This window comes from Littorina saxatilis, linkage group LG13 (genome assembly GCF_037325665.1).
Source record: "Littorina saxatilis isolate snail1 linkage group LG13, US_GU_Lsax_2.0, whole genome shotgun sequence".
Lineage (NCBI taxonomy): Eukaryota > Metazoa > Mollusca > Gastropoda > Littorinimorpha > Littorinidae > Littorina > Littorina saxatilis.
Window position 1 is genome coordinate 25,710,386 of NC_090257.1, and position 20,221 is coordinate 25,730,606.

General features: G+C 43.1%; 1 protein-coding gene across 1 annotated transcript in view; it reads left to right on the forward strand.

Annotated features, from left to right (window-relative positions):
- Positions 1-20,221, forward strand: part of LOC138945839 (inositol 1,4,5-trisphosphate-gated calcium channel ITPR3-like) — a 183,155-nt gene that overhangs the window by 69,538 nt on the left and 93,396 nt on the right. The window contains exons 30-37 of the mRNA XM_070317353.1: positions 11,099-11,192; positions 13,292-13,346; positions 14,476-14,588; positions 16,409-16,496; positions 16,904-17,011; positions 18,080-18,216; positions 18,847-18,914; positions 19,399-19,454. Of these exons, the coding sequence (XP_070173454.1) occupies positions 11,099-11,192; positions 13,292-13,346; positions 14,476-14,588; positions 16,409-16,496; positions 16,904-17,011; positions 18,080-18,216; positions 18,847-18,914; positions 19,399-19,454 (719 nt within the window). The remainder of the gene's footprint in view (positions 1-11,098; positions 11,193-13,291; positions 13,347-14,475; positions 14,589-16,408; positions 16,497-16,903; positions 17,012-18,079; positions 18,217-18,846; positions 18,915-19,398; positions 19,455-20,221) is intronic.

A 20,221-nucleotide genomic window follows, 5' to 3' on the forward strand; every position in this document is an offset into this window, starting at 1 on the left:
ATGCTCTATACATTTGAGTAGAAGACAACGCGTTCTGGCTTCTGTCCACAAAAAGCAAAAACAACATTACAACTAAAACATTACTTTAAATCTTTCACGGGAGTACTGTACTAAGCCAAAACGTGCACACACACACACACACACACACACACACACACACACACACACACACACATACACACAAACACACACACACACACACACAAACGTTTGCTCACTTAGTCTTTTGTTTAAATGTTTAGTTTGCATGTGTTCTTTCCACTTGAAATAATCATCTTGTGTATGGAATGTAGAATGGAAAAGAATGGCATCAATGCTAAGTTATCGGGTTCCGTGCAAGTACATGAAAAGAAACAAGTAGTACCGATGCGCGCATGTTAATAAGCAAAGAAATGAGACAGCGAGTCCTTAATATAATTAGAACTTCTTCGCTGACGCTTCGGATCCCGATAGGTGCACAGGATACCAAGGCTCTCAATCTAGAGATTTATCATCTTGGACAGCCGTCCTCAGAGAATCTCCTCTGGCGCATGGGAACCAAACATTTTCACCTGAACCAAGGTCCTCAATCTAGAGATGTATCATCTGGGACAGCCGTCCTCAGAGTATCTCCTCTGGCGCTTGGGAAACTTACAGGTACACTGGAACCAAGGTTCTTAATTTAGAGATTTATCATCTGGGACAGCCGTCCTCAGAGTATCTCCTCTGGCGCTTGGGAAACTTACAGGTACACTGGAACCAAGGTTCTTAATTTAGAGATTTATCATCTGGGACAGCCGTCCTCAGAGTATCTCCTCTGGCGCTTGGGAAACTTACAGGTACACTGGAAGCAAGGTTCTTAATTTAGAGATTTATCATCTGGGACAGCCGTCCTCAGAGTATCTCCTCTGGCGCTTGGGAAACGTACAGGTACACTGGAACCAAGGTTCTTAATTTAGAGATTTATCATCTGGGACAGCCGTCCTCAGAGTATCTCCTCTGGCGCTTGGGAAACTTACAGGTACTCTGGAACCAAGGTTCTTAATTTAGAGATTTATCATCTGGGACAGCCGTCCTCAGAGTATCTCCTCTGGCGCTTGGGAAACTTACAGGTACACTGGAACCAAGGTTCTTAATTTAGAGATTTATCATCTGGGACAGCCGTCCTCAGAGTATCTCATCTGTTGCCAGCAAGCCCTGCCTCCTCACCTATTCATGCAATCACCCAGACCGGTTTATGATAGCTCGTCATGCTCTCACCTGTACCAGCACTGGCTGTTGGTATGTTCGTGAAACACTGGTCTATTTGTGTTCCCTGATTGGTGGTGGAACAGTCAGGTGGCAGCAGGGGATGAAGCGTCTTGCTAAGCATGAACGTCGTCAGTGAGTCACCTTCAGGTTTCTTTCTGTCAACGTTAAAGTCTCCGAGGCACACATGGCGAACAGTGGAGGGCAGGCTGTCGAGCGTTTCAGTCAGAACCTGTTGCAGTACTCCCCTTGGAGTCCGCGGTGATTTATACACCGCGGTCACGAGGGTCTGTTTATGTTCCTTCTCAACGGAGACAGTGGTGACTTCAACATGACCTTGGTTCTTTACTAGGGTATCAACCACCACTGAACACTGAACCCCAGATTTAACATACACGGCAGTGCCATACGGAGAGCATGAGCGTTCAAAGACACAATCAAATCCAGAAAACTGAACACCGCCTGGGATCAAAACCCGTGTCTCAACAAAGCAAAGGATATCTGCTGTCATGAGGCTTGCATCGCCGCACATTGTCATGTGGTGTTTTGGCAACGACTGCACGTTATGAAAACCAATTTTCAGCTCCGGCCCATCGTGTTCGTCAAGGAACTGTATGCATGGAATAATCGGACGATGCTTGCGGAGTCTGGCCATTTCCAACACGACCTTGTCTGTTGCACTTGGCTCGCTGGGCGGGTGGAGTTCACCAACGAGGTACAGGCCTTCGGCAGTCTTTGCCCTGCTACAGGCCACGTACAGCGATGCTCGTTTCATGCTGCGAGTGAGGTGAACGGCAACACGAGAGTACGTGTCACCCTGGCTCTTGTGAATCGTGATGGCCATCGCCGGTACAAGAGGAAACTGTTTTCTCAGAATCTGCAGGTTTCCTCCACCTTGTTTGCGTCGGGCCACACGACAGACATAGTCTACAGGTGTCCACGTGTTCGAAACATTCAGATTCTTTGCCGCCCGTTTGTTGTTTCCTCGCATTGTCCGCCCAACATCATGATCGTCAAATTCAATCCACACTCTGACAGGTTTCCGTTCAGTACCAGACTTTGACAACTGTATCAGTCGAAGTCTTCCAGTGGCTCCATTGACAAGACCGTCTGCAGTATCGACATTGTTGGTCATCATGTACCTGCCACTCACCTTCAGTGTTAGCTTATAGGGCAAGCCGTACGTCTCATTGGTTCGTAGACTGCTGACGTATTCCTTGAACTTTTGTTTCATGGATTCCGATGCGTCGCCTTGGCACGTGTCAAGAGCGTGGAATGTTGCTCCCTGGGTATCCAGCTTCCTGAGAGCGTCTTCGTTAAACTTGTCCACTGCTTCGTTGGTCTGGAACAAGTGAAGCACGTCTTCTGGAACGTCCTCTGGCTGAACCTGCCGGCTTTTCAACAGATTCTTCTCCTCTTCTGTCAGTTTGCCCTTTACGAGATTTCCAAGTGCTCTTGCAAAAAGAAGGTCGTTCCGCTGCCTCATGATTTCCGTGAGCTCCAACAGCCTAAACTTTTCCCACAAAACTGGACCAACCAGCTCGGCGTACGCATCCCTCGCACGTGGACTTGCAAAAGGAAAACTGTCTCCCACAGGCGGCAGCTGATTCAAGTCCCCGACGACTAGAACAGAAATCCCCCCAAACGGATCTTTTGACCGAAAAATTTGACACAGTCTAGCGCTGATTGTGTTTAACATCTTTGCACCAACCATAGAAATCTCGTCGATGATGATGAGTTTCAAACTGTGCAGCTTGGTAGCTAGTGTGTTTGAAACATCAGAACCAAGTGCAGGCAGAGTACCGCTGTACTGAGTTAGTGGAAGACTCAACGCGGAGTGAAGAGTCATTCCGCCGATGTTGAAGGCAGCCTTTCCGGTGGGCGCACACAACAACACTACGAGATCATCGGGCTGAGCCCCCGGAATGGAACCGAAGTACCGGATTAGTGCTTGGTGAAGAACTTTAATTAAACGGCTCTTCCCAACACCAGCACCTCCACTGAGAAACTCATAGAGAGGCAGTTGACCGGTTTTGAACGCATGGACACAGTGCATTACATACTTACTTTGAGTTTTGTTTAGGGTCGACAGCAGCTGTTCAAACTCGTCTTCAGGGATACGACCTGGCGCAAGGAAACGATCAGCATCTTCTCGTCGAGCGGGTTGACCCACTTGCTCCATGACATCCACCTGCCGTCCCTGTTCGTCCTCCATGGCCTGGAAGTCTTCCTCTTCCGGTCCCATCTCTTCCGCGTCAAGATCTGCTGTGGGAACGACCTCCTCGATGACTTCATCATCTGCACCTCCAGCGTCCTGTTGGTCTAACGCCTCACGCACAGCTGTGTCACAGGTGGATACATACTTGCAGCGTACTCGACTGATGGAGTCTTCGTGGGTTTTGAACTTGGTTTCACGGTTGATGCTGATCAGATCCTGCTCTTCGTTTCGCCAGGGATGGAAAAGCATCAGTTGCTCTCTGTAGTAGTCATCTTCATCCTTCAGCTTGTTGAAGTTGCAGTAACGGATGACTTTTGACCACCGGCGCTTCGTGACAAATCCATGTCCATTGTTGAGCTTCACGCGCTGGTCTGTGTTCACATCACGGTCCGCTCTGTGCTCTTCGTCGTCATGCGGTTGATCATCAACGGGGTCTTTGCTGTTGATGTTGTAATCAGCCACAAACTCCGCCAACGACACGCCCTCCATACTCTCAGGGCGAGAGACGTACTTGTCAAGGAGTCCAGGACTCATCACGTCAGTGCTGTCAGGGTTCATTTCTTTCAGAATCTGCTGGGCTTTCAACATACGAACTCGCTTTTCTGGACGGCTAGTATTGATAAAGACACACGCACGGCTAGCCTGACTGACGGACATACGTAGGAGATAGTAAACATGTTTCCTGAGCAGATATTTCACTGCTGTTCAGGAAACAGTTGGCGACAGCACGAAGCTTTTCCCGGACACTGCCGTTTCCCTTTCTCACGTCAACCACTGCGTTGCGCAGGAGAGCTGACATACCACGCTGTGATTTGCCAACATAGTTTATGATGTACATTACACATGCGTAGGGGTCAAGAACAAACTGGATGTCCATGTTTGCTCTCCACAAGGCCAGTATGTCCGGGTTGTAAGCATTGCTCCTTGTTTCTCCCAACCCTCTTTTCAAGAACAACTCTGCTCGTTTCAGAGTTGTTCGGATACACAGGAGATAATCATCTTCTGTGCATCCAAGCTCCTGCAGAAACTGAGCATGGGTAATGGTCGTGTGCTTTGGTAGGTCTTTCAAACGATCTTTCACTGACTGTGCAAGTTTTCTCAACCGTTCTTTCTCCTTGTCAGAAACCTCATCTAGTGTCAGAGGAGCTAGAATCCTAGTTTCAGACATGGGGAATTTCGGAATCTTGAACCTGCATATTTTTTCTTTGCCAGACTGCTTCAAGCAGGTGTGGCTGTGTTTGTGCTGCTGAAGCTTAACTTCTTCATGCAACGGTTCATTTTCCTGGGGCACGTGACAAGTGATGTGTCGGTCAATGAAACTCGTCACTTCACTTTCACCGTCTTCCTTCTCTGGGTCATACACAGGCGCATCTTTGATCCAGAGAAGACCATGGATATGCGGCGAGCCTCGGTGCTGAAACTCAACACGGTAGAAGAAATCAGTAATTTCCCCGAGAGGTCCATCAGCTGATCTCATGACAGTGTTGAATAGAGCACGGAACCTGTGGTCAAAGTATCGCGCACACGTGACAGGATCATCACGAATGAGTTCAGCTTTCTCTAGGAAAGTCCACTGTTCGATTTCTTCTGGCTCAGGGTCATCGTTCATCTCGATTCGGAAGAGGATGGCCAACAATTCTTTCCACTTAGTCTCAGCAGCAGACACAGTGAAGAAAAATGTTGGGCAACCAAGCTGCCGAACCATGGCCAGGAGTTCTTTCTTCTTTTCCTCCCAGAACGGGGGAGAACCTCTGACCGGTCTGAGAACATGGAAGCCTTGGTCAGTGCTCACCATATTCTCAACGGCTCCGTGTTCGAGAATATCGCGAGCAGTGTAAGACCTGTCCTGAGTTTTCTTCCTAAGACACGTTTGGACGGAGCTCGCAATTCGAATCATCTCCATTTTCTTGTATGAAAAGAAAAGTTTCGGAACTTTTGTCGCTCGTCTGTCATACCGACGCGCTTCGGACTTTGCAATTTCGGCGTAAGATACTGATTCTGGCTGCCCCCTTCTGTGACCGGCGTAAATTGTGGGGAAAGACAGTTCCTCACAATCTGCATCTAACACCACTGAAAGAGGTCTCTGTCCCTCTCCAGGGGCAAACCGTATTGCCTCATCGCAATCAAGCAAGGTTTCATCCACCCCTGGGTTGACCGGGTCATCGTTCACGGTCTCGTCCCATTCTTCTTCTTCCTGCGGTTTCTCAGCATTTGGATCATTTTCGTTTGCAGCGGGCGTAGGTGACGTTTCTCTTGCTGCAACAGGCTGGTTATCCTGCTCGACTCTGTCAATATCCGCACATCTGTCGGCCGGGTCTACAACAAACGGCTCTTCAACTAACGGATGCTCTTGAAGCCAATCATCTGTCAGAGTGGTCACTCCATGTTCTCGGAAGAGTGGTGTGTTAGCCAGACACCGAGCAGCTTCGTAAACAACACGTGGTCGTACTGTCTCGAAAATGTAGTGTCCCCGATAGCACATCTTTCGCATGAGTTTGATTTGGATCGTTTGTGCGTCGGAAAACGATCGTGGTAGAACCGAAACCGTAGTACTGACCTCAACCGGAACATTGACAACATTTCCCTTCAAACCATGCTGGCGATCTACACCCAACGGCCGAATTTGCATGAACGGAATTCTTGGCGAAACGAGCCTTTCTTCCAGTTGCGTCAGACCTCGCAGTTGTGGCGGTAGCTCCGGAAACGCAAGACCGTTTGCCAAAGACAATCGCGGAACCTTTCCGTGTCGGACCGACTTGTAACATGTCCCGCAGAGCCATTGCTTTCCCTGAGAAGTAGGCACACAATGACAGTACGTTTTGAGAAAGTCGTGGGAAACACCCTGCCTAATCAAATCTTCTTCATTGTAATCCCTGACTGATTTTCGAAACCAAAGACTGCCACAGCATGTGCACACATAAGTTGGTCCTTCCGTAATGATACGCTGGTAATCATTCAGGTGTTTGTCTTTGTTTGCGCGGTCATTCTGAGCCAAATTGGGATTGTTCCCTTCAACGTTTTGTTCATTTTCACAAACAGCCATTTCGATCTCAGGTTGCCCTTCATCAGTCCGTTGATTCTCAAACGCTGCTCGTTTGTTGGGAACCGGAACATCACAATTATCACCAGCCTTTCTTTTGCGCTGTTCTGGTTTTCTTTGTGCTTGTTGTGGTTGCCTTTTCCTGTTCACTGATTCATCAGTTTCTGCAAGGCTTTTATCAGGACATGTTACAGATCGCCGTTGTCGTTTCTGTCCGCGCTCTTTCTGGGCATAATCTGAATCTTGTCGGTAAACACGTAGTCGTTCTTTGTTCGCGTGGTGTTCACGATCCGTGTACTGAATCTCTAATCTGACCGATGTCATTCTCTGCCGAGTTTGTTCTTTCTCGCGTTGGGAATAGTCGGCTTCTTGTCTTGTGACTGTCATTCTCTGCCGATTTGTGTCTTTCTCGCGTTGCGAATAGTCGGCTTCTTGTCTTGTGACTGTCATTCTCTGTCGATTTGTGTCTTTCTCGCGTTGCAAATAGTCGGCTTCTTGTCTTGTGACTGTCATTCTCTGCCGATTTGTGTCTTTCTCGCGTTGCGAATAGTCGGCTTCTTGTCTTGTGACTGTCATTCTCTGCCGATTTGTGTCTTTCTCGCGTTGCGAATAGTCGGCTTCTTGTCTTGTGACTGTCATTCTCTGCCGATTTGTGTCTTTCTCGCGTTGCAAATAGTCGGCTTCTTGTCTTGTGACTGTCATTCTCTGCCGATTTGTGTCTTTCTCGCGTTGCGAATAGTCGGCTTCTTGTCTTGTGACTGTCATTCTCTGCCGATTTGTGTCTTTCTCGCGTTGCGAATAGTCGGCTTCTTGTCTTGTGACTGTCATTCTCTGCCGATTTGTGTCTTTCTCGCGTTCGCAATATTCGGCGTTTTGTCTTGTGACTGTCTTTCTCTGCCGATTTATGTCTTTCTCGCGTTGCGAATAGTCGGCTTCTTGTCTTGTGACTGTCATTCTCTGCCGATTTGTGTCTTTCTCGCGTTCGCAATATTGGGCGTGTTGTCTTGTGACTGTCATTCTCTGCCGATTTATGTCTTTCTCGCGTTCGCAATATTGGGCGTGTTGTCTTGTGACTGTCATTCTCTGCCGATTTATGTCTTTCTCGCGTTCGCAATATTCGGTGTTTTCTCTGCTGGATGCCATTCTTTGCCTATTTCTTTTATGTTCTTGGGCGGAACATTCTTGTTCGTGTCTTACTGAGGACATTCTCTGCCTATTGTGTGTACGCTCTAATTCGGCAGATGGGTTGTTGTTTCTGTTTCTGCACATGTTTGCTTGGTTTTTCATTTTTTGTGTTGTACGTTTTGAAGCACTTGTCGTAAATGAAACACCCGTACATAGGCTTAAAGTTGGTGTCGGCGAGACACTCTCATTGTCAGACATAATTTCGGAGACAGCGTTGACACAATGACTGTGATCGGTCTCGTCAATATTGTTTCCTTTTGACTGAGATTCATCCGCTGACTGTGACTGTTGATCTCTTTTTCTCTTTTCAGATTTTCTCACTAGGCTAGATTTTTTCTTTAGCCTGGGCATGTTTGTGTGTTTGACTGCTTGCTTGCTTGTTTACAGATACTATGGGTTAGGCCTACACGTACTATTTTGTACAGTACCCTGATGAAGAATAACGAAATGTGGGCACGTACCGTCTGTATTGACAATACTTACAGATACTTTGCACGTTGATCCACAGTCGCCTACTTACTTCAAATCCTGTCCTTCATTTGTAAAGAGTACGGCGATTTAAAACTGCCCTTCTCTCGCAACGTGTCGTAGGTAATAAAACTGGCAAACGTTGAGATAGTTTGATTGAGAAAAAAAAAACCGTGCGGTTTACCAATTTTGGCCACAGGGGCTTGAAACCGAACGAGTTCCGGATACTTCAGGTTAGAATTAGAGACATGCTATACGTTTGTTTTTTTGTTTTTTAGGCCACCAAGTGATTAGTGTGTGTGTGTGTGTGTGTGTGTGTGTGTGTGTGTGTGTGTGTGTGTGTGTGTGTGTGTGTGTGTGTGTGTGTGTGTGTGTGTGTGCTACATCAGCAATCACAATTCAAGCATATATTAAAAGCATGGAAACCCATTCATCAGTTGATGAAGAAGCTATTCCATGCATGTTTGATGTCTATAATGGAACACGCAGATAAGACGCAAAGCGATTGTTTTGACAATGTATCAATGCAGATTGTGTTTGTATGTAGTTTGTTTCTTTTCAAGAGCCATTTTGAATTATATTTAAGACGCCTGTATCGTGAGACTTGATTATGAAATTGGCATGACGCGTAAGTTGTTGACACTGTACTCTCCGTTTCGCACGTTTTTATCGTGGAGCGAAGAACGAAAGAACTGCTGAATTTGGGAAGTACACTCGCACACACGCACACACACACACACACACACAACACACACACACACACATACACAGACACAGACACACACACACACACACACACACACACACACACACACACACACACATTTCACTGTGAAAGAGCGAATGCGACTTCTGTCACCCCCACCCCACCCCCGGCTATCTCTCGCTCTCTCTCTCTCTCTCTCTCTCTCTCTCTCTGTCTCTCTCTCTCTCCGCTCGCTCACATGTGTGTGTCTTTGTCCGCCTGCTGTGAAATCAAAAGTGATAGAGTGAGGGGTTAAACAGTGCAAGCCTACTTTAGCGCGGTAGTGGTTACGCTATGCTGCATAGCACGCTTTTCTGTACCTCTCTTCGTTTTAACTTTCTGAGCGTGTTTTTAATCCAAACATATCATATCTATATTTTTTTGGAATCAGGAACCGACAAGGAATAAGATGGAAGTGTTTTTAAATTGATTTGGACAATTTAATTTTGATAATAATTTTTATATATTTAATTTTCAGAGCTTGTTTTTAATCCGAATATAACATATTTATATGTTTTTGGAATCAGCAAATGATGGAGAATAAGACAAACGTAAATTTGGATCGTTTTATAAATTTTTATTTTTTTTAACAATTTTCAGATGTTTAATGACCAAAGTCATTAATTAATTTTTAAGCCACCAAGCTGAAATGCAATACCGAAGTCCGGGCTTCGTCGAAGATTACTTGACCAAAATTTCAACCAATTTGGTTGAAAAATGAGGGCGTGACAGTGCCGCCTCAACTTTCACGAAAAGCCGGATATGACGTCATCAAAGACATTTATCAAAAAAATGAAAAAAAACGTTCGGGGATTTCATACCCAGGAACTCTCATGTCAAATTTCATAAAGATCGGTCCAGTAGTTTAGTCTGAATCGCTCTACACACACACACACACACACACACAGACACACACACAGACACACACACACACACACACACGCACATACACCACGACCCTCGTTTCGATTCCCCCTCGATGTTAAAATATTTAGTCAAAACTTGACTAAATATAAAAAGACCAAAATATGCTGTATATACTAATGCGTTTAACGAAGACGATACGAATGACAAAGCATGACGTTGACGTTTCGATCACTGGGGTCTTCCTCAGGCACAAACATCTGTAAAAAGAAGACAGACGACAGAACAGAAAGAAGAACTACTACTAACGATTCACACCTTACGACTCACAAAACAAAGCAAATGTTGCTTTGTGTAACGTTAAAATCCCGGGTTTTTGAAAATTTTCTATGTTTCTTTTCTACAAATAAAGTATTCATCATCACGTTCTGCATTGCTGCTGTCGACATATGTCAGGTCCCCCCCCCCCCACCCCCCCACCCCCCCCCCCCCCCCCCCCCCCCGCGGGTTAGGGGGAAGAATTTACCCGATTCTCCCCAGCATGTCGTAAGAGGCGACTAACGGATTCTGTTTCTCTTTTTACCCTGTTAAGTGTTTCTTGTATAGAATATAGTCAATTTTTGTCAAGATTTTAGTCAAGCAGTATGTAAGAAATGTTAAGTCCTTTGAACTGGAAACTTGCATTCTCCCAGTAAGGTAATATATTGTACTACGTTGCAAGCCCCTGGAGCAAATTTTTGATTAGTGCTTTTGTGAACAAGAAACAATTGACAAGTGGCTCTATCCCATCTCCCCCCCTTTCCCCGTCGCGATATAACCTTCATGGTTGAAAACGACGTTAAACACCAAATAAAGAAAGAAAGAAAGACATATGTCAGGTTCTAAGAGCGACAATTTCCGAATTTCTGGGTCATTAAAAAGGCATGGAAGGGAATAACATGAACAAATCTCTTGGCTAGACTGCGATCAAAGTGGAAAAGAACTTCCTGCATACACACACACAAGCTTTTCGGGGAACATTACGGTGCATTCTATCACAGACCCTTTAAGGTCACGGTTGGGTGCCTAGCTGTTACTATATTGTCAAGTTAATCCAGGGCTCTCTACAGGTGCCCTACCTAGGGAGTCCCGGGACCTCCAATTATAACGTTTAACTATAGAGGGTTCTAGAACCAGGATGAATTCTAACAGTTCTACTAGACCTTACCAATAGCGTTAGGCCTATTTCATCATATCAGTTACATTTACTCCTTAAATTTGGGTCTGTACACTTCCGACAGAACATTTCCTTCTGCGCTTGGGAATCTATATCATAATGGGTGTGTTATAATGTTGTGTAATTGTAATTCAGGCAAGGAAGCAAAGGAGGTTCTTGGACACTTCCAAAGAACGGGACGATTCCAGAAGAGTCAGGAGACGAAAGCCATTGTTGACGCAAAGATTCAGTAAGTTTATGTAATGTCTTTTTCACGGTCAGTTAAATATTTGTTTGAATGCAATGCTGGATACTTGGAAGGATGGAGGGAATTGGGTAGGCCTGTGTGTGTGTGTGTGTGTGTGTGTGTGTGTGTGTGTCTGTGTGTCTGTGTGTCTGTGTGTGTGTGTGTGTGTGTGTGTGTGTGTGTGTGTGTGTGTGTGTGTGTTGTTTACAGGCACTTCCAAGGACTAGCACCAAAAGACCCCACTTTTGAAGACTCGTTTACTAATCGGTTTAGAAGAAAAAGTAAAGCATATTTGTAATTAGCAGAGTGCCCTGATTGTTCATTTAACTAGTGATAATAGGTAGATGTGAAAACCAATAAACAACACTTCACAGCTGAGAGGCCAAAGCTTGATGTGTATGAAGGTTAACACACGAAGATTGAAAATTACGACTTTTGCGGACAAGTCGGATTTTTGGCGAGCCTTTTGAGGGGGTCTCCAGATTGTCTGTGTGAACGTGATTCAGCCATAAAAAAAGTCAGCGGACGTCCGCTGAATTCTTGGATCCGCGGAACACGGGTGTGTAACGTAGTAGAAATGGTCCCTAGAAGTAGGCCAACACATACACACATATGTGTGTGTGTGTGTGTGTGTGAGTGTATGAGCGAGTGTGTGTGTGTGTGTGTGTGTGACAGCGAGTGTGTGTGTGCGTGTGTGTGAGTGTGTGTGTGTGTGTGTGTGTGTGTGGTTGTGTGTGTGTGTGCGTGTGTGCGCGCGTGTGTGAGTGTGTGTGTGTGTGTGTGTGTGTAGCAATTCCAGTAACACTACTGGACACACATGATTTTGTAAAATTTACAAAAATATTCAAGCTTAAATTTAATTTAAGCTTGAATCCTTCCAATTTTACCGCACTTGTTTTCCTCCTTTTTATGACGAAGAATCAGTAAAAAAAAAAACAAGTCGCGTAAGGCGAAATTACTACATTTAGTCAAGCTGTCGAACTCACGGGATGAAACTGAACGCACTGTATTTATTCACTAAGACAGCTTCGTCAATCCCCGCGTGAAGGAAATCGCTCACCTTCCACGTGCAAAACGTAGTGATATTGACACGCCAGATTAGCGCGGTAGGGTATTGTGCTAAGCAGGAAAGCGCGCTTTTCTGTATTCTTGTTAAATTTCTGAGCTTGTTTTGAATACAACCTATCATATCTATATGTTTTTGGAATCAGGAAATGATCACGAATAAGATGACATTATTTTTGGATCGATTTCTTAAATTTTAATCGTAAAACTGATTATTCTATATTCGTTAATTGTGATTACATTTTAAGAGTAAACATGACATATGTATATATTTTTAGATTCAGAATGTGATGAAGAATACGATGCAATCAATTTTAAGTTTTAAATTTTAAATTTGCGAAAAATCGATTTTAATGACAATTTTAATGAGCAAACTCATTAATTAAATTTTAAGCTTTCAAGCTGAAATGCAATACCAAAGTCCGCGCTTTGTCGAAGATTACTTGACCAAAATTTCAACCAATTTGGTTGAAAAATGAGAGCGTGACAGTGCCGCCTCAACTTTCACGAAAAGCCGGATATGACGTCATCAAAGACATTTATCAAAAAAATGAAAAAAACGTTCGGGGATATCAATCCCAGGAACTCGCATGGAAATTTTCATAAAGATCGGTCCAGTAGTTTGGTCTGAATCGCTCTACACACACGCACACACACACACACACACACATACACCACACACACACACACACATACACCACACCCTCGTCTCGATTCCCCCCCTACGTTAAAACATTTAGTTTTGACTAAATGTAAAAAGTGTAGGCGGCACAGTTTTTAAGTGTTGGTCTAACAATCGTAGACCCGGTCTGGTCTCTTGAATTGCATTTGAGCTTGAAGAAATTTATGTTCGAAAATTCTGCCTGAAATTAATGTCATTTGCAATAACCGACACAAACATGCTTTCTTTGTATCTTTTCTGAGCTCTCTTTTCAGATGTACTCTAATGTATTTTTGTTATTAAAAGGTGTGTCGTGTACTTGTTGAGAGTTCCTGTTAGTTTGCCTGAGGTGACAGTTTACGTGTTTTATTTGCAGAGCTCTGGAAGTGTTGAGTCTGTTCTTCAACTTCATTTTCAACCTCAGGATGGAGGTAAGAGATTTGGCAAACGCCTTTCAAATTGATATGAATATACATGCAAAGTTGTCAAAGTGGGAGTCGTCATCCATACAAAGATTAGAATAATGAAATCCGTAACGGTTTACATGAGCCTTACATGTTTTGTGTGAGTTGTAACACCGTACTGCATAACGGATTTATTTAAACAACAATTTTCATCACATTGTGTGCTTTCAACAAAGCTGCAAATATCAACAAAAGAGTTTCATGTTCACACGCTCACGGCGAATAGTAATTATTTTCAGGTTTTTAGACTAACAAACTTGTATTCATGCGTAGAATGTGTGTGCGTTCTTGTGTATGCATGCGTGTGTGTGTGTGCACGCGCGCGAGTGTATGTGTGTGTGATGGAGGGTAGGATGTGTGTGTGTGTGTGTATGTGTGTGTGTGTGTGTGTGTGTGTGTGTGTGTGTGTGTGTGTGTGTGTGTGTGTGTGTGTGTGTGTGTGTGAAGTGATTTCCAGAAAACTACTCCACAGATTTTAAAGCAAACTGTAAACATCAATTCTTCTAGATATCTTCATTCGGTTTTTTTGGTTTCATTTTTTCCCGAGTAGTGTCTTGAATGGCTTCATGTCCGGCTTAAAATTTGATTTGGTTGCACTAGCTGCGACGACCTAATTTTTCAATCAAATTGGTTGAACTTTTGGTCAAATAATCTTTGACCCCAATCCAGGCTATGGGATTGCATTTCAGCTGGGGCGTTCATAATGAATTGATTAATTTGCTTATTAAAGGCCTAAAACAATTCTCATTAACAATAAAATGTTAAAAAAAAGATTAAAAATGATTCTTTTGTATTCTTTGTCGTTTCTTGAATCCAAATATAAATAGATAAGTCATGTCCCATGTTTGCATGCCTTGCGGAGACCACCACGATCCGTCTTTATCTTCGGGTTTTTAGCTAGTCAAGCCTTATTATTCTCGGTGATGAAAATGTTTCATGCAGACAGATTGAGTAAATGTTTTGATCTGCATCGTTGAATACACGTTTTGGTCTATATCGCTGAGAAAATGTTTTGATCTCCAACGCTGTATAAATATTTTGATCTGTATCGCTTCACACGGGACGTCTTTGTAACAATGTACCTTTTGTCTTTCAGAAATTCATGAACATGTTCAAGGAGACCCACACACAGGCTTCCCTGCCCAACACGTCTCCACCAGAGCTCGGGCCAATGCTGGGTGACACTTTCATCCTTGTGGAAAATACAAGGTGATTTGCAATTTCTTTTTTTTTTACATTCATTGGCTGAAACTCCCACGGTTTTTACGTGTAATACCGTGTTTACCTAGCCATTTGTGACCCTCCACCACGAAATGAGTCGCATGTCACCTCGCGCGGTTCTGCGCTAGGCTTAAAATAAGTCCGGGGGGACTGTGGTAAAAGTGTGAGGGTCACCTTAGTCACAAGCTTATAACTCGAAAAGTTTCCGCTCTTTTCTAAAACGGGTTTTACCACTGGAAAGAGCATAAAACACCCTTTAGGAAAATGTAAAAATATGAAAATCATGCAAAGATGACATGCGACTCATTCCGTGGTGGAGGGTCACATTTAGGCAGCCATATGCCGCTGTTGGGGGAAGCATGCTTGGTATTTTTGATTTTTTATAAGGATCTTTTCCGTGCGCATTTGGTCTTTAGCTTGTGTTTACACACAAAGGGGGATAAGGCACAAGCAGTTCTACACATAAGTTGACCTGGGAGATCGGACAAAAACGCTACCCTTAACCCACTAGGTAGGTGCGACCGGGATTCGAACCCACGACTGTCCGCTTGGGAGGCCCGCGTTTTATCCATCAGGTCATTGCGCCTGTCGGTGATTAGCAACAAGTTCCTGTTACTGAAGACACAGTCATTCCAGTAAAATCAGTCCATCTCTCCATCTCAAATCTGGACAGGCGTTTACACGAGATGAGACCATCCCTTCTTTCTACGTGAACAGATACCGAATATCAACAACCTAGGCGCTTTATATGAAGAGTGGAATTTGTTTGATGAAATAATTTCTTGTGGGACACAAGGGGCAATAATCATGTGAAATGTTTTCATCTTATAATTCACACTCTATTTGATTTATTGTATCTGTCTAAGTACAAATATGTTCTTATCCCCCCCCCCACCCCCCGCGGGTTAGGGGGAAGAATTTACCCGATGCTCCCCAGCATGTCGTAAGAGGTGACTAACGGATTCTGTTTCTCCTTTTACCCTTGTTAAATGTTTCTTGTATAGAATATAGTCAATTTTTGTCAAGATTTTAGTCAAGCAGTATGTAAGAAATGTTAAGTCCTTTGAACTGGAAACTTGCATTCTCCCAGTAAGGTAATAATTATATTGTACTGCGTTGCAAGCCCCTGGAGCAAATTTTTGATTGGTGCTTTTGTGAACAAGAAACAATTGACAAGTGGCTCTATCCCATCTCCCCCCTTTCCCCGTCGCGATATAACCCTTCGTGGTTGAAAACGACGTTAAACACCTTAATAAAGAAAGAAAAAAAAGTTCTTATCCCATTTCAAAGCCTGGCCAGATCCCAACTACTATTAGTCCTGTTATGTAGAATATGTACTTTTGGAGATAACCAGCCCTAAAACACGGTTGGCCTAGTGCTAAGGCGTCCGCCCCGTGATCGGGAGGTCGTGGGTTCGAACCCCGGCCGGGTCATACCTAAGACTTTAAAATTGGCAATCTAGTGGCTGCTCCGCCTGGCGTCTGGCATTATGGGGTTAGTGCTAGGACTAGTTGGTCCGGTGTCAGAATAATGTGACTGGGTAAGACATGAAGCCTGTGCTGCGACTTCTGTCTTGTGTGTGGCGCACGTTATATGTCAGAGCAGCACCGCCCTGATACGGCTCTTCGTGGTCGGCTGGGCGTTAAGCAAACAAACAAACAAAACAAACAAACAAAGCCCTAAAACAAGCTGACGTAAATGGCTGCATTGTAATGAACCTAAGCATGAATCTTTATGCACTCTCTTTCAAATGTCGTAAGGTGGAAATTATTTGCTTATTCTTTATTGTCCTTATTTCATGTCTTCAGCTCATGCAAAACAGCACTGCGCAAGCTCCAGGGAATCTTTGCAGAAACAGCTTTCTTCGGTTCTTACGAAACCACGGAAATCTTGATGGTAAGAGAACAAATCCGAAACAGATAGCCTGCTAACATTCCAAAATCATGTATAAAAAGAAATGGAAAAGGTTAGTTTGTCGAACTTTTAATTATGCACAAAGCAAAACACTCATAAGGACGACGTGTACACTTTTTTATGGGGAGACTTTGTTGGGTTTTTTTTTCCGAATCTGTTTGAGGGTCTAAACATTTCCTCTTTTTTTTTTATTAAATCAGCAATAGTTTCCGTGGAATCCGTTGTAAAATACATGAATTGCAAATAGCGGTTTGCAATGGTATTGTATCTGCCAGCATGAATTGCAAGCTGTCGAATACGTGAATCAGCAAATTGCCTTTTTCTCGAAACCGGAAACCATTTCCCTGGTAATAACGTTTGTACCCTGTTTCTGTTACCTACGCCCACAGGACCTGTCCCACTACGACTACGACGAGATGGTGCGCAAGTCCATGCAGCTGCTGAACAGATACTACTCGTCTCACAGGACGCTCTTCACACGGGCCGTGCAGGCTCAGGTGAGGAGGCATTAAAGCCGAAAATCCGTCTTCAGTAAACTATAAGCCCTAATTGTTATAGTAGAAGGCTAAAGAGCTAAATTTAGCGTTGCCATCACGAGAAACTACAGCTACATTGCCGCGCGCCGATGTAGTCTTGTAAGTATCTTCGAAGTGCAATCTAACCCTTCTGAAAATGTTCGGTCTATTAAAAAAAAAGAAAAAAGAAGACGAACAGTTCGCCTATCTTAAAGTTTGGTTTCTTTCTTGTTGAACTTCAAGAAACAGCTAACAATACAATCAAAATGCATAGTGCTGTTTGCTGGACTGCCTTGATGACTGTACACCATATATTTACGGACTCTTTCAAACTCCACAGCTAGTGTATATGATCAAACACAGTTATTACTGATTCAGTCTGTGCACTAAATTGTGAGAGCTTTTCATGGGTAAGACACGTGAAGAATTTGAAAACGTGTCAGCCTTAAATAAACAGTTTTTCTTGAGTGAGTATTGAAAATCTGTTATTGTTAAGGACATGAAATACATCCAGTATTGTTCTTCGTTAAACGTTGATGCTTTGTTTTAATATAACTGCAAAGGAAAACTAAGATGAGACGTTTGAGCGTAATTTGCACTTCTTGTGTTCGCTAGATGAAAACATGCTCATCAAGAGAACGTTCAAAGAAACAAAGAGGAAATATTATCGGTCTCGACAAGTTTTCATCCAACTACCGAACATTTCTTTGTTCTCAAAACCGTCAAATTGTTTTCTTGTTTCATTGCAAGTTCTGTCGATGAGCATATTGTTATTTTTCATAATTATGTACTATCTCACCAGCAATCTTATCTTTCTTGTTTATGGCTGTGCTGATGTTTGTGCCCACTTGGTGCTTTACTAGGGTTTGTTAGTGTGTGATAGGGTTCGTGTCCGTCTGTAGATGTTAGTTTCTTTGTTAGTCCTGTGTTGACAACTCTTCGACAAGCGCTTAGAACTGTACCCACGGAATACGCGCTATATAAGCTTCATATTGATTGATATTGATTGATTGACTTGTGAAAGTGATCAGTTTGTGCTTTTGATTCCAGGTTCTCACCACAGATGCTTCTGTGGCGGTCAGCGAGAAACTGAACCATCTGCTACCTGCCTTGCGTCGCCTGTCAACTGCCAAGCTGACCAACGAACAGGCGGAAGAACTGGGCAGAATCCTTGACCAGCTTATCGCGTAATTTGTTTAATTGTTTTTTCGTCCTCATTAAATCTTACTTTGTGTTTGTGGATTTTCTTTTAAATTAAATTTAGTTGCATTTATTCAAGTGCACTTTATTCTTTATTTTTTAGCTAGCGTTGTTTTGTTATCGTTTTTGTAGTTCCTGTGCTTGGTGTGTCACAAAGAGAGGAAACCCCATAAGTGTAAATGAGACGCACACAAATCAAACTTGTTCAGAGAGAGAGGCGAGATATATATGTATATATATATATAACTAATATAGAATATATAATATATAATATATTATTTATTTATAGTTGACGCCCCTGAGGAAGGCCTGGCAACAGGTCGAAAATTTGGGCTGCCACTTGAAATTCTTTGTTTGGCTTTTCTTTTCCTTGATTTTGTTATATATATATATAGAGAGAGAGAGAGAGAGAGAGAGAGAGAGAGAGAGAGAGAGAGAGAGAGAGAGAGAGAGAGAGAGAGAGAGAGAGAGAGAGAGAGACATACATTCAAACTCCAACAGCGAGAGAGGGAGAGCGAGAGAGAGGGCATCAAGAAGAAACCACACAAAAGGAGAAACAGAGATATGGACAAGCAGAAGAAGCAAGTGCATGAACATGCTTTTCCTTTCCATGACAGGCTCTGTCACCTGGATGGCGAGCTGGAAGAGCAACACAACATGAACCAAAGCATCCTCTACAATCACGGTAACCTCACTCGTGTTATCTTAATGTAAACGGCAGAGTACCAGCTGAGTCCACCTGTCAAAATCGGGTGTAAAATAGCGTTTTTATTCAAATAATTCATCCTAATTTGTTGAGTACATTTTTGTTGTCAGATGTAATAATTCTATGGAATACCTGCCAGTTAGTTGTGTGCATATTTGTAAAATTATAATGATGTTACTGTCAGTGTGTGCATGTATCTACCTACCTATATGTGTGTCTGTTTGTATAGCTTCAGATAACTTTGATTCTATATATGGTACAATCTAACATTCCCTATCAAAAGCGAAAACCTGTCCACAACGACTAATCCCAATGATCCCAGACGATTACATTCTTCTGTATAATTCACCTTTATATGGCGACCACCTGTTTAGAACGTCCCTTTGTGGTCGGTCCCTTGGATTGGTCGACATTGACAGGTGTGATTGTATTAAGAAAACTTGTTGTGTTTCTGTTTTTACAGCTGTGCTTGAGGATGCGTTCGTCATTTTGTCGCAAAACATTGATGTAAAACTTCTGGTAAGTTCAAACTTTAAAGTGCTCTCCTGCTTGTTGAACGCGTATTTTCAAATTTTAATGTTGTGACGATTTGTAACAACCATGATGAGAACGCGCAGGTAAAAGGTATAAATAATAGTTCTGCTAATGGTGGATGTTTTACGTTTAACATGATCTATTTCAGTTTAATGTTCTACATGTGACCGGGTCGGTATTGTTTCATATCTATATTTTGATAAAGCGTTCAGTTGTGTATGCTACATGGTTGAATATATTCTTGTCCTTCTTGTTTTCTTCTTCTGTCTGTATCATACATCCTTCAGAACCGTCGCGATATAACCTTGAACGGTTGAAAACGACGTAAAACACCAAATAAAGAAAGAAAGAAAGAATCCTTCAGAAACAGTAGTTTATATGTCATTCTTTCAGTTTCTTATATATAGTTCAGGAACAGTCTATACGATATTTAACAGTATTTTATGTATTACGATTTCTGTGTCTTAGATCGTCCAGGAACAGTATTTTATACGTCGTGCTTTTCTGTTTCTTAGATCGTTCAGAAACCATATTTCATATGTCACGCTTCCTGTTTCTTAGATAGTTCAGGAACAGAATGTTATGATAATTGACGCTTTCTGTTTCTAAGATAGTTCAGGAATACAATTGTATGATACTTCATGCTTTCGTTGATCGTTTCGGGAGCAGTATCTTATATATGACATTTTGTCATGCTCTCTGTTTCTTACATCTTCCAGGAACAGTATTTTATACATCACGCTTTCTGTTTC